A 12,920-nucleotide genomic window follows, 5' to 3' on the forward strand; every position below is an offset into this window, starting at 1 on the left:
GGTTTCCCCCAAGGGCAGTCACATCAGATAATGACAGTCTAATTTTTATCTTGGATGAATTTCTCCTGGGGATCTCCCTTTGCTTTGAAATTCCCTTTATTTGTGTTGGGCTGTTTTTTGTTTCCTGGATCCCTTACCTTCCTATTTCTTAGTTTCCTCCTTCATTTTGCTGGAGCAAGTTTCCTAATAATCACCAGGTTAAAAGAAAGCAAAGCAACCTAAAGCAGGTGGTGACAGCAGCCTTGGCAATGCCTGTCTTGTGAGTCACTGGCCCAGTCTGGCCCAGGGCACCTGTCCTGCTCAATTTCCCCACCTGGGGATTGCCCTTACCTCCTTCCTGTGTAGCTCTAGGTGTACAAGTCAGTCTAGACCATGTTTCCATTTTTAGAGTTTGTGCCCTCATTTTGGTGAGTCATATCCGACATTGCACGTCTGGGAGAAAAAAAAATGTATTCTCCTCTTGCTCTTCATTGATAATTTTCCTGGGTAATCTCTGGGTTGGAAATCATTTTCCAATTTGAAAGCATTTGCCTGTGTCTTCTAACATCCATTGCTTTTAGAAAAGCTTAAAAGCTATTCTTTAAAAAAAAAAAAAAAAAACTGTTCTTGTTTCTGATCCTATTCAGGTCTGTAGGTGACCTGTTTGTTCTTTGGTCATTTAAAAACTTCTCTTTGTATCCGATGTCCTGAAATTTCATGATGTACCTTTTCCATTTGTGTCTATTTTCATCCATTGTGCTAGCTTCCCAGGGGAGCCCTTTTATGTAGAAATTCATGTCCTTAAATTCTGAGATTTCTTGAGTTATTTTATGATTGATTTCTTTCCCTCCATTGTCTCCAGTCTCTATTCCTGGAACATATCTTTTGGGTGGCTGACCTCCTGAACCCATCCTCTAATTGTCCTCTTTCCTGTCTTTTTTTTTTTTTTTCATCTTTTTGTCTTCTCGTTATCTTTTCTAGAAGGCTTTCTCATTTTTATCATGTAACACTTTCATGGACTTTTTAATTTCTGCTACCCTATTTGTAATTTCAAAAGCTAATTTGTTCCTGGAGGAGTATATGTGTCCTTCCTGTAACCTGTTTCTGGTTCTCTGCTGTAATCTCTTTTCTCCCTGCGGATACTGACTTTTTTTCCTTCCTCTTCAAAGTTACTTTCTTCCTGTTTGTTTTTTTGGTCTCAGCTCTCTGTCCCATCATACAGGCTTTTTTTTTTTTTTTTTTTTTTTCATCATAAATCTGATAACCTTGGTTGTCTGCTTACATTTTAAGAGTGCAAAGCTGTTCAGATGCTTTAAGCATGTAGATGGGGCTTATCAACTTTGAACTTCATCGTGGGTTGACCTGGCCAAGCTGTGTGTTGGTGAATCCCCAGAGTCTTTTCTCTTGTGTGAGTGAAGGCTTGGCTGGCAGTACTCTGAGAACCCAATGGAGTGGAAAGGATAGGGATTGGGAGGATGGGGAAGTCTTCAATTGAAGAGTCATTTAAGGCTCTTGTTTTCAGCATAATACTCAAACCTTCAACTGCCCCCTTCAATCTCAAGACCCTCTATTTTTTGTTTGTTTGTTTACCTTCTTTAGAGTGGTTCTCAATCAAGGTTAATTTTGCCTCCCAGGAGATACTTGACAATTTCTGGAGACATTTTTGATTGTCATTACGAGGGAGAGGGGAAGCTTGCTGCTGGTGTCTAGTAGGTAGAGGCCAGGGTGCTGCTCAACATCCTACATGGGACAGCCCTCCACAACAAAGTATTGTTGACCCCCTGTGTTAACAGGACTGAGGTTGAGAATTCCTTACCTGGAGAATAAACTTGCAGATCAATGACAAGTGTAATAGTCACCCAGTAGGTTAGAGTATGGCAGAAGGTTAAGACATGGCTTCACTTATTTTTTTCTTTTCTTTTCTTTTCTTTTCTTTTCTTTTCTTTTCCTCTTTTCTTTTCTTCCCTTCCTGTTGTCTCTCTCTTTCTTTCTTTCTTTCTTTCCTTTCTTTTCTTTTCTTTCTTTCTTTCTTTTTCTTTTCTTTTCTTCTTTCTTTCTTTCTTTCATTCATTCATTCATTCATTCATTCATTCTTTTTCCCCTGCTTCCTTCCTTCCTTTCTTCATAATCTCTGTGCCCAGTTTGGGTCTCGAATTCATGACCCCAAGATCAAGAGTCACATGCTCCACTGACTGAGCCAGCCAGATACCACCTTCCCACTTTTTAAGTGATCTAAGACATGGCTACTTTCAAGCAGCTTTCCACAAATCCTCCTTACCTTAGCCATCACCACCACCACCACCACCCCCACATATACCTGTCCTCTCTCAGTCCCTGTCCCAGCCCCAGAGGTACCTGAGTCTTTTCAGACTTTGCAGCAAATGTGGTCTGGTTCTTTACTATCCCTGTCAACCAGCTCTGTTAAACTCCAGCTTCCTCACAGTGGCCGAGTGAGTTATCCCTTATCTGTAAGTATTCCAAGCTTCTAAAAATGTGTTGCTTTTATCTCCTTTCCTATTCATCCCATTCTCGTGATAATTTTAGAAGGGTTTTGGGAAGAGCAAAATTAGACTCATGTGTTAAATTTGACATCTTTAGCCAGAAGCCTAAAATATATGCTGAAGCTACAGTAGCTGGCACTTGCACAACCATCTCACAGATGGACAGAATAGAATAAAGATTCCAGAAACTGACCCAATAGATGAAGAGTCACCAATACATGATAACAGGTCAATTGACTATCTGCTGAAAAAAATAAAATTAGCCTTTCCTCACCCCATATATGGAATCCAATTCTAGTTGGATTAAAGACCTAAACCTATATATAAGTTGTAAGAAAATAGGATATTTTCATATCCTGGGTTGAGGAAGATCTTCCTAAGCAGGTAGGAATAGAAGAAGGCTTAAAGGAGGATCAATTAACTACATAAAAGTTTAAAACTTCCATACGACAAAAGACTGTTTAAAAAAAAAGAAACAGCTAAAAAACAAACCTGGATAGGGAACATATTGCCACATGTGTAGTTGGTTACCATGCCTCTTCTGTTTAGAACTTTGCAAATCAGGAAGAAAGTGACTTTTAAAACCTATCAATAAATAAGGAAAGAACATGAGTGGTTGATAAGCATTTGAAAAGGTGCCATATCATCCTCACTGCTGATCAGGAAAATGTGAACTAAAACAAAAAGAATACTATACATGAATGGTTCATAATGTATGGTCTCTAGACCAACAGCATCAGCACCACCTGGGAACTTGGAGACCTCCTGAAAAAACTGCGAGTGGGGCCCATCCACCTGTGATTTAGCAAGCCAGGCAGGTGATTCCGTGTAGCCAGGAGAATGAATGAATGACATCCAGTGTCATGCTTGAATCTCACCGTGCTGAGTGAAAGAAACCAAACACAATTGTACACACTGGAGGATTCCATGTATATAAAGTTCAAAAACAAGCAACACTAATCTAGAGCGATAGGAATTAGGACGATTGTTACCCTTAGAAGAGAGGAGGAGTAACTAGAAGTGAAGATGGAGCTTCACTGGTCATGTTCTGTTTCTTGCTGGGATGGTGATTATATAAGTTTGTTCAGTTTGTGAAAATTCATTGAGTTGTTGTCCACCACAGATTTGTACACTTTCTACTTTCTCTATGTTATAATTCAGTAAAGCATGAGATCTCTCCTTTTTTTTTTTTTAAGATTTTATTTTTAAGTAATCTCTATGCTCAGTATGGGGCACAAACTCACCACCCCAAGATCAAGAGTCACATGCTCTACCAACCGAGCCAGCCAGGTGCCCTGAGATCTCTTTTTTTTAAATTGGGTTTTAAATTATTTAAGACATAGGAACTCAGGGTCAAAGGGAAAGGCATGCGTTAGTACAATTAGTACAAGCCTTTGATGAGTAATTTGGCAGTACCTCTAACATTCAAAATAGCCTAGAGGGACACCACGGTGGCTCAGTGGTTGAGCATCTACCTTCGGTTCAAGCCGTGATCCCAGGGTCCTGGGATGGAGTCCCACATCGGGCTCCCTGCAGAGAATCTGCTTTTTCCTCTATGTCTCTGCCTCTTTCTCTGTGTCTCTCATGAATAAATAAATAAAATCTTTAAAAATAGCCTAGAAAAAAAATAGAATAAAAATTAAAATAGCCAAGAAATTCCACTTCTCAGAACCCATCTTGGAATTCAGGTATATAAGAACGTTCCCTGGGTATTTTTATACAAACATAAAGGAGACAACTTAAATTTCTCTCAATCGGGAACTGGTTACATGAATTATAGAAAACTGGGCAACTGTTAAAGTTGCCATAGGTTTGTATACAGTAGCATGAAAGAAGGTCCCCTGTGGTATTATTTACAGAGAGAAGCAAGTCATAAGCACCGTGTACAGTGTGATCCATATTTTCAATAGAAAGAAAAGGATATACAGGTGGTAGTTATAGAAGCAAAGGAAAGAAGTTAAGAAAGGTAGATTTACAATTTTTATATTGGTTTCTCTCGAGCATTTATAACTAGTGGATGGGGGTGGGGGTTGTTGCTTCTTTGTATATTTTATATATACCTTATATATTTCTGTCACTGCTTTTACCTACATTGATCACTTTGGAAATTTTTTTTAAGTCTTAGTTTTACCACTTAAAAAAGTCTTCACCTAAAAATTCTCATCAGTGAAAAAAACAAACAGTACTTTCGTAGCCTAAGCAAATAAAGATCTAGAGTTTGTCTTGAGCAAATAAAGATCTAGAGCTTGTTTTAAACACACACCCAGCAGGAGATGACTAACATTTTTGTAGAGTGATTTTCATCAGTATTGGCTATAGTGAGAGACAAAAGGCTTGTTTCTTATTTCTGTTACCTAGGAAATTCGCTTGGGTAGAATTCTTTTCTTGACAGGGGCATTCTTTTAACTGTGTTTGCTAGTGAGGTCATGGGTCAGGTATTCCTGCTCTTTGAGAGATGGCTCAGTGAACAATATTGTCCCTGTGTGTAAAAGATGACCACTGCTAGCACATTAAACAAAGCATCTCTGGGCAGTGGACCCTGCTTGCTTTAATAGTGAAAAACATTTTCACATTCAGAACCAAGAGCTGTTAGCTGAGCCTGTCTAGCTGGACGCAAGCTTGAGCTGGAGACTCTTACATTCCCCCGGGGAGACAACCTAACCCTGTATGCCATGCTTCTTCACAGTTATGTTTCCTCTGTGCATCATCAACGAAGAGTCGTTCTGCCCCTTTCAGTTTGAACCAAGAACCCTGTGATGTTATTTCTGACCCCACCATTTTGGATTACTTCCACTACCAGTCCCACTGATCCAATGCGTGTCACTTATATGTGTCTAGATTACTTGTCAGTTATGATGGATTCAGGCCCAAAACCCCATTACTGTGAGGCTTAGCACTTTCTGGAAATCTATCCCATTTTGCACATCTTCACTTTTGATAAATTCTGCTGCCACGAATGTCAGCAGAAAAACACATCTCCATTAAGCATTTTTTTGGCATTCATATACAATATCAAATAGATAAAAAGAACAGCAACTTTCAACTCTAAAGATGGGAAATAGCAACATTTAGTCTTGTTTTGTACTCCCCAGCACAGCATCCAAACCGTAGCAGAGAGGTGAGCTTCTCCTGGTGAGCAGTGTAAAATGTCCCTTGGAAACCTGTCTGAGGGCTTCATGGTCTCACAGTCTTCCCTCTCTTTTTTTTTTTTTTTTTTTAAGATTTTAGTTAGTTATTCATGAGAGATACAGAGAGAGAGGCAGAGACATAGGCAGAAGAAGAAGCAGGCTCCCTGCAGGGAGCCTGATGTGGGACTCAATCCCAGGACCCTGGGATCACACCCTGAGCCGAAGGCAGATGCTCAACCACTGAGTCACCCAGGTGCCCCCCACAGTCTTCCTTCATAAAGAGAGGCCTGCACTCTCGTTCCCAAAACATCCATTCCTAATTCCTAACCAACAGTCCTCAGGTGGCTGGCTGGCTTGAAAGCTGAGGTCAGGAACTGCAGTGAAGATCAGCCCCTTACCTTCTTCCTATTTCACTGTTCCAGGTGAAGAAGTGACAGCCCACCATACACGTTGTACATCTTTCCCGAGACTGCATATCTTTCCACTTTATCCTAGCCTCTTCAATATGTTCAAGCCCTGACTACTTCAGAAGCATGTCTGGAATTCCCTCATTGCCCAATATTTGCTGCCACCATCTTGATCTTCTATATGTCATCTTCTCCCACTGGGACCATTGTGACAGTCTGTGAGCTTGGCTCCGCGCACACACACGCCTCTACCCGCCCCCCATGTGCCTATTCTCCCCAAGCAGCCAGAGTGATATGGTAACCAAATTAATATGCGTTCACTCCTTAATGAGACATGGATGGAAACCACACCAGGGGGATTGTCACACAAAGGAAATTTTATATGCAGCAAATAAGGAGATCATGGGGAATCATTTCCAAAGCTGTGACTCCCTGAGCAAGAGTGAAGGGGTTCCTTCTTTTTAGGGTTAGGATGAGCATTTAGATAGGGGAGACTCATCATTGCACATAGAGGGGGTATAAGGCTGCACATGCCCCTTAAGAAAACATGCCTAGACATATATTGTATGTTATGTATTGGAGATGGGGTGGAGATTTATTATAATAATGAGGTAAAGGTAACAGTCAGTCATTCCCTGGTTCGCTCCATAGTCTATCTGCAGAGGCATGAGTGGGGGTTAAGTTCAAACTGATCTGGGGGGTCTGGGCCACCAGAGCTCTTTGTCCAGGTAGTCGTTGTTGCTTGAGGAGTAGTTTCAGTTTTCATCATGGGAGGTTATGCCCACCAAGTCTTTTGCCTGAGTTAAGAGATAAGCTAGAAAGAAGAGCTTAAGGAAAAATGTGGGACAAAGGTCTGTGTGTATAAGTAGTTGAGTAGTAAAGGTCAGGTCTTGGGGTCTAGCTGGTGACAGTGTTAAAAACTTACCTGGTCCTATCACTGTCTTTTTTTTTTTTTTTAAGATTTTATTTATTATTCATGAGAGACACAGAGAGAAGGAGGCAGAGACATAGGCAGAGGGAGAAGCAGGCTCCATGCAAGGAGCCAGATGTGGGACTTGATCCCAGGACCCCAGGATCACGCCCTGAGCCAAAGGCAGGTGCTCAACCGCTAAGCCACCCAGGCGTCCCACACTGTCTTGCTCAAACTCTGTCACTGCCCTTAAGAGAAGGTATAGAATTCTTAGGCTCCCTCGGGTCATATAATCTGACCTACCCCAACCTCCCAACATTTTGCAGCAATGTCCTAACTTAGTATACCTTCTTATAGGTTCTAGAAGGCAGCAAAGCCCTTTCCCTGCTCCGGACCTTTGCGCATCCTGTCTTCCTGCTTAGTTTCTCTCACCAGCTCTTACTGGGTCTTTGGGGTATTCTTCAGTATGGCCTTCCCTGACACTCCCCATACCTGCAACAAGGTTACATCTGTCTATTATACACCCATACTACACCCTTCATTTTCCTTCATAGCATTTTTTGAGATTACAATTATTCGAATATTTGCCCCCACTAGACTTTTAAGCTATGTACAGTAGGATCTGTTCAATGTGTGCCCCATCCATCCTTGGGGCCTGATAGCAAGAAGTTTGGCAGTATTTAGTACTCTCAGGCATTAAACAAATGAGTAAAAACAACCTTCCTAGATTCATGATTAAAATTCTTCTAGTATTCTATTTCCTATACCACTGAGAAAGCTAAAACAGAAATAAAATCATTTGTTCTGAGTCACACAGCAATCCACAGCTGGTAGCCAGAGCCTACCTTGGACCCCTGATGCATCTCCTGGGGGTGGTTTGGATACTAATTTTGACATGATTTAGGAGTAAAGTCCTGGTCCCTGGAAGGTGCTGGAATGCGAGATGCATACTTTGCTCTGGCCTTCTTTTGTTCAGGACTAAAGGCGCCTACAGCTGGATCAGTTTCTTTTCCCTTGATGAAATCTTTCTCTAGTCAATTGGTGACATTGATTTGGCTTTGGTCTTATTTTTCAGCCTAGGGTCTTGGATGGGTCTTGCTGGAATAAATACACAATTTATATTAAAATGGTGAATGCAAAAAAATAATAAAATAAATTTTAAAAATGGTGAATGCCGGTGTCTGCCCTGGGCCCTTGCTTGTTCTCCTTTTTGAAAGCTCTCTCAGGCCACATGTTATTTGTCATCTGCAGGGGGAAGTGGGGAGCAGCAGTGGCAGGTGGGGAATCCTCAGAGATTCATCCCTTAAGAGCAGATCAGTTCCAAGGACCACTTCAAGTGGACCTACAGTCTTGTTCCTTGACAAGTATCAGCCTGTGAGCAAATTCCGACCACAGATGTGTGTACTTTGTCCTCTATTGGTATTTTATTTTATTTAAGATTTTATTTATTCATGAGAGACACAGAGAGAGAGGCAGAGACACAGGCAGAGGGAGAAGCAAGCTCCATACAGGGAGCCCGATGCAGGACTCGATCCGGGGTCTCCAGGATCACGCCCTGGGCTGAAGGCGGCACTAAACCACTGAGCCACCCGGGCTGCCCCCCACTGGGATTTTAAAAATCATTACTAGTGCTAACATTTAAAAATCAAGATTATCGTGTACAAACTTGACTTTCTGTGTTTTCTTGAGGGGAAAAAGAATAAAAGGAAGTATCTAGCAAAATTGGCACACAACAGGGGAGCTAGCTGGCCCAATCAGTGGAGTGAACAACTTTTAATCTTGGGGTCATTAGTTTGAGCCCCATGTTGAGGGGTAGAGTTTACTTAAAAAAAACTTTGGTCCACAACAGTTAGCTGGGGCTGAGTAGAGACTGTCCCTTACAATAGACATAGTTTTTCTTGTTTTCTGGTCTCTGTTCAGCCTGCCGTATTCGTCTACTGTACCTTCATGGCATTTGTGAGTTTGCAAGCCCTGTTTTGCATTTGTAAGTCATGTGTATGTGTAAATATGAACAAAAGCTGTAATTGACACTCTGTATCATAATTTTTTTCTCTCTCTCCCTGCTTCCTTCTTTACTTTCTCCTTGTGTCTCCCATTCTTTGCACCGCTTCTACCATTTTACAGGTTCTGGGACTGCTGGTGTGGACACTGATTGCTGGAACCGAGTACTTCCGGGTCCCTGCGTTTGGCTGGGTCATGTTCGTAGCTGTATTTTACTGGGTCCTCACTGTCTTCTTCCTCATCATCTACATAACAATGACCTACACCAGGATTCCCCAGGTGCCCTGGACAACAGTGGTAAGGAAGCCAGAGGTTGTCTTCTTGTCCATTGCCCACTAGGTAGGATGGACGTAGTCCTTCTTTCCTTAATTCGGGGTTGTGTCTGCCAGCAAAGCAGGGGATAAAGCCAAGGAGAACTCGACACAGCAGGTAATCTTCACATTATTCCATTGCCTCTAAGGTGTTTTACCAATGAGTATGAAACTGGGCATGTTGGAAGGTCCAGAAATTTCTTTTAGAGAAAATAACAAATCAGTTCTCAGAAGACTGAATGAGGAGAAATTCAGTTCTTCGTTAGTGTCCCATAAACAGCATCACCTGGAAACAGGTACGTCAGGGCGCCAGCCTCGGCAGGTCTCGTGTCCTTCAAATCCCTCCTGGGGCCACGGCCTTAGCCCTTTGCATGCAGAGCTCTTTGATGTTGGGATGCACAATGTGTATAAAGTTAGAATGAAAAATGAAACTGCTGTTAGAATAAATAGGTGTCTTCATATTTGGAAGCAAGTGTGGTACAGGGTGATTGGATTCTTGTCCTGGCTCCAGGCACCATGCTGGGGGCAGGATAAACCCACATTCTGGGATGAAACAGATAAGAAAATGTACCTGTCTGCTCTGCTGCCATAACAAAATATCATATTCTGGGTAGCTTAAATGACAGAAATTGATTTCTCACACTTCTAGAAGCTGGAAGTCTAAAATCAGATGTCAAGGTAGTTGGTCTCTGGTGAGAGCTCTCTTCCTGGCTTGCAGATGCGTGCTATCTTGCCATGGCCCCATGTGGAAGAGAAAGAGAACACAAGCTCTTCTTGTAAGGGAACTAATGCAATTAGTTCCCAGCTTCATGATCTCATCTAACCCTGATTACCTCTCAAACACCTCATCTCCAAGTACCATCACTTTGCTGACTAAGACTTCCACATGTGCACTTTGGGGATTAGAGATTCGGTCCATAACATTCTGCTATTGGCTCCCCCAAATCATTCCCTTCTAGCATGCAAAATACATTCATTCCATCTCAACATCCCCAGAGTCTTAACTCATTTCAGTGTCAACTGAAGTCCAAGATCCAAAGTTTCACTTCACATCTAAATCAAGTATGGTGAGATTGGAGGTAGGGTTCATCCTGAGCACAATTCCCCTCTAGCTGTGAGCCTGTGAAGCCAGACACGTTATGTACTTCTAAAATACAGTGGGGAGACAGGATAGATGTTCCCATTCCAAGAGGGAGAAATAGAGAAGAAGGAAGGGGTGACAGGTCCCAGGCAAGCCCAAAACTTACAAGACAAATTCCATTAGATCTTAAGGCTCTAGAATAAGCCTGTTTGGTTCAATGCTCTGCCCTCCAGACCCACTGAGGTGGCATTGTCACCCCTAACCATCCAGGGTGACCTTGCCCCTGAGGTACTAGATTGGGACATCCTGGCTCACAGACACCAGAGAGGCAGCCCAACCCTTTGAAACTGAGGAACCAACCAGCCTGCCCCCCTGGGTCTGATGATCTCTGAATAGGGCTTTGGCTGATTCATTCTTTTTTTTGGAAGATTGGCACATATTTGCAGCCAAATAACTCATATTTCCAATCTATAGAACCCAAGAAGTTCCACGGCACTCCTTATATTTTGTTGTATCTCCATCCCTTTCCATTCAAGCTGGCAGCATTTCACCGGTATAATCCCTTACCTGTTCCTGGCTTCTGCTGGCACATGATTAGATCTGTGGTTAGCATCCATGATCTCTTTATCAAAAGGTTGTTTGGCTACACCCATATTATTCTCTTCAGATGAAGCTTTTTTTTTTTTAAAAGATTGATTGATTGATTGATTGATTTGAATGAGGGTAGGGGGAAGAACAGAGGGAGAGAGAATCTCAAGCAGACTCCTTGCTGAGCACACAGCCCAATGTGGGGCTCCATGCCATGACCCTGAGATCACAACCTGAGCCGAAACCAAGTCAGATGCTCAACCCGCTATGCCATCCAGGTGCGCTAAGCTTTCTTATTTTTTTTCACAATATGGGAAGGCTGAGAATTTTCTAAACCTTCAAGTTCTGCTGCTTTTTTGCTTGATAATCTCTTCTTTAATTTACCTCTGCTTTTGCATTTTACTATAGACAGGAGAAACCAAGCCACTCCTCTAACACTTTACTTTTTTAAAAATCTCATTTAAATTTCCAGTGTTTTGCTTGCAACCTCTATCCTCCACAAAACACTAGAACACAGTCAGCTAAATCCCCTGCCACTTTATGACAAGGATCACCTTTCCTCCAGTTTCTGAAAACATGTTCCCCATTTCCATTTGAGATCTCTCCTCAGTGCCCTTTAACATCCATATTTTTAAAGATTCTGTTTGTAGTTATTTATGCAGTCTCTAAAAAGATGGAAGCTCTGTCTTGAGTTCTCTTTTCTTCCTAAGTCCTCATTGGAATCACCTTCAACATCCATAGTTCTGGTATGCTCCTCAAAACTCTCCAGCCTGTACTCATTATCCAGTTCCAAAGTCACTTTTATACTTTTAGGTATTTGTTATAGCAGCACCCCACTCCTGGTGCCAAAAGCTGTGTGTTCCACTCGATATAAATTCTCTATTAGCGTTCTCTAGAGAAGCATAGGCAATAGGGGTGTGTGTGTGTGTGTGTGTGTGTGTGTGTGTGTGTGTAAAGAGATTTATTAGAAGGAATTGGTCCACATGATGGTAGAAACTGAGAAGTCCCAAGATCTGCTAGCACATTGATGGTGTAGTTCCAGTCTGAGTCCAAAGGCCTGAGAACCAGGGAAACTGATGCTATAAGTTCTAGTCTGAAAACCACCAGGCTTGAGACCCAAGAAGGCCTGATGTTTTGTTTCAAGCCCCAAGGCAGGAAAAAAAAAGACTGATGTCCCAGTTCAAGGCAGTCAGGCAGGAGCAGTTTCCTCTTATTCAGCCTTCCTGTTTTATTCAGGTCTTCAGCTGATTGGATGTGGCCCACCCACATTAGAGAGGGCAGTCTGCTTTAACTCAGTCTGTAGATTCACATGCTGGTGTCATCCAGAAATCCTCATAAACAGATCCAAAATAATGTATGCACTCCAAATATTTGTGCACTTGTGGTCCAGTCAGTTAGCCCATGAAATCAACCCATTATGGTACCCTGTGACACATAGTAAAATGAACTAAAGTGAAGTACAAAGTGTGATGGAAGTTATCATCTTAGCTGGGACAGCTGGGAACTCTTCAGAGAAGAGCCAGCATTTAGTGTCTTGAAGATTGATCTGGCACATCTTAGTTTTAAAATGCTTTGATTTGCATGATCAGAATTTATCATCATGGGGACCTCTGGGTGGCCCAGTGGTTGAGTATCTGCCCTCAGCTCAGGTCATGATCCTGGAGTCCCTAGACCGAGTCCCACATCAGGCTTCCAACAGGGAGCCTGCTTCTCCCTCTGCCTATGTCTCTGCCTCTCTTTCTGTGTCTCTCATGAATAAATAAATAAATAAAATCTAAAAAAAAAAAAAAAAAGGATTTATCATCATGAAATGTATCCCCATTTTATAAACAAGAAAACTGAGGGGTTTTTTTTTAAACTGAGATTTAAATAAAGTTTTAAAACAGTATTTTTAAATAAAATTGAAAATATTAAAATTTTAACATTAAGGACATTAAAAAATTAAAATAATGCTCTAGCTTCAGTTGGTAGAGCATGAGACTTTTTTTTTCCCCTAAGCAATAACATTTAATTT

General features: G+C 41.8%; 1 protein-coding gene across 3 annotated transcripts in view; it reads left to right on the forward strand.

The window, feature by feature from the left end:
* The window catches only part of CMTM8 (CKLF like MARVEL transmembrane domain containing 8), a 110,161-nt gene that overhangs the window by 89,096 nt on the left and 8,145 nt on the right, over window positions 1–12,920 (forward strand). For 2 of the 3 annotated variants that reach the window (XM_072793113.1, XM_072793114.1), the window contains one exon: window positions 9,050–9,223. The exons of the other annotated variant lie outside the window; for it this stretch is intronic. In XM_072793113.1, the coding sequence (XP_072649214.1) occupies window positions 9,050–9,223 (174 nt within the window). The remainder of the gene's footprint in view (window positions 1–9,049; window positions 9,224–12,920) is intronic. 3 annotated transcript variants of the gene reach the window in all.

This window comes from Canis lupus, chromosome 22 (assembly GCF_048164855.1).
Source record: "Canis lupus baileyi chromosome 22, mCanLup2.hap1, whole genome shotgun sequence".
Lineage (NCBI taxonomy): Eukaryota > Metazoa > Chordata > Mammalia > Carnivora > Canidae > Canis > Canis lupus.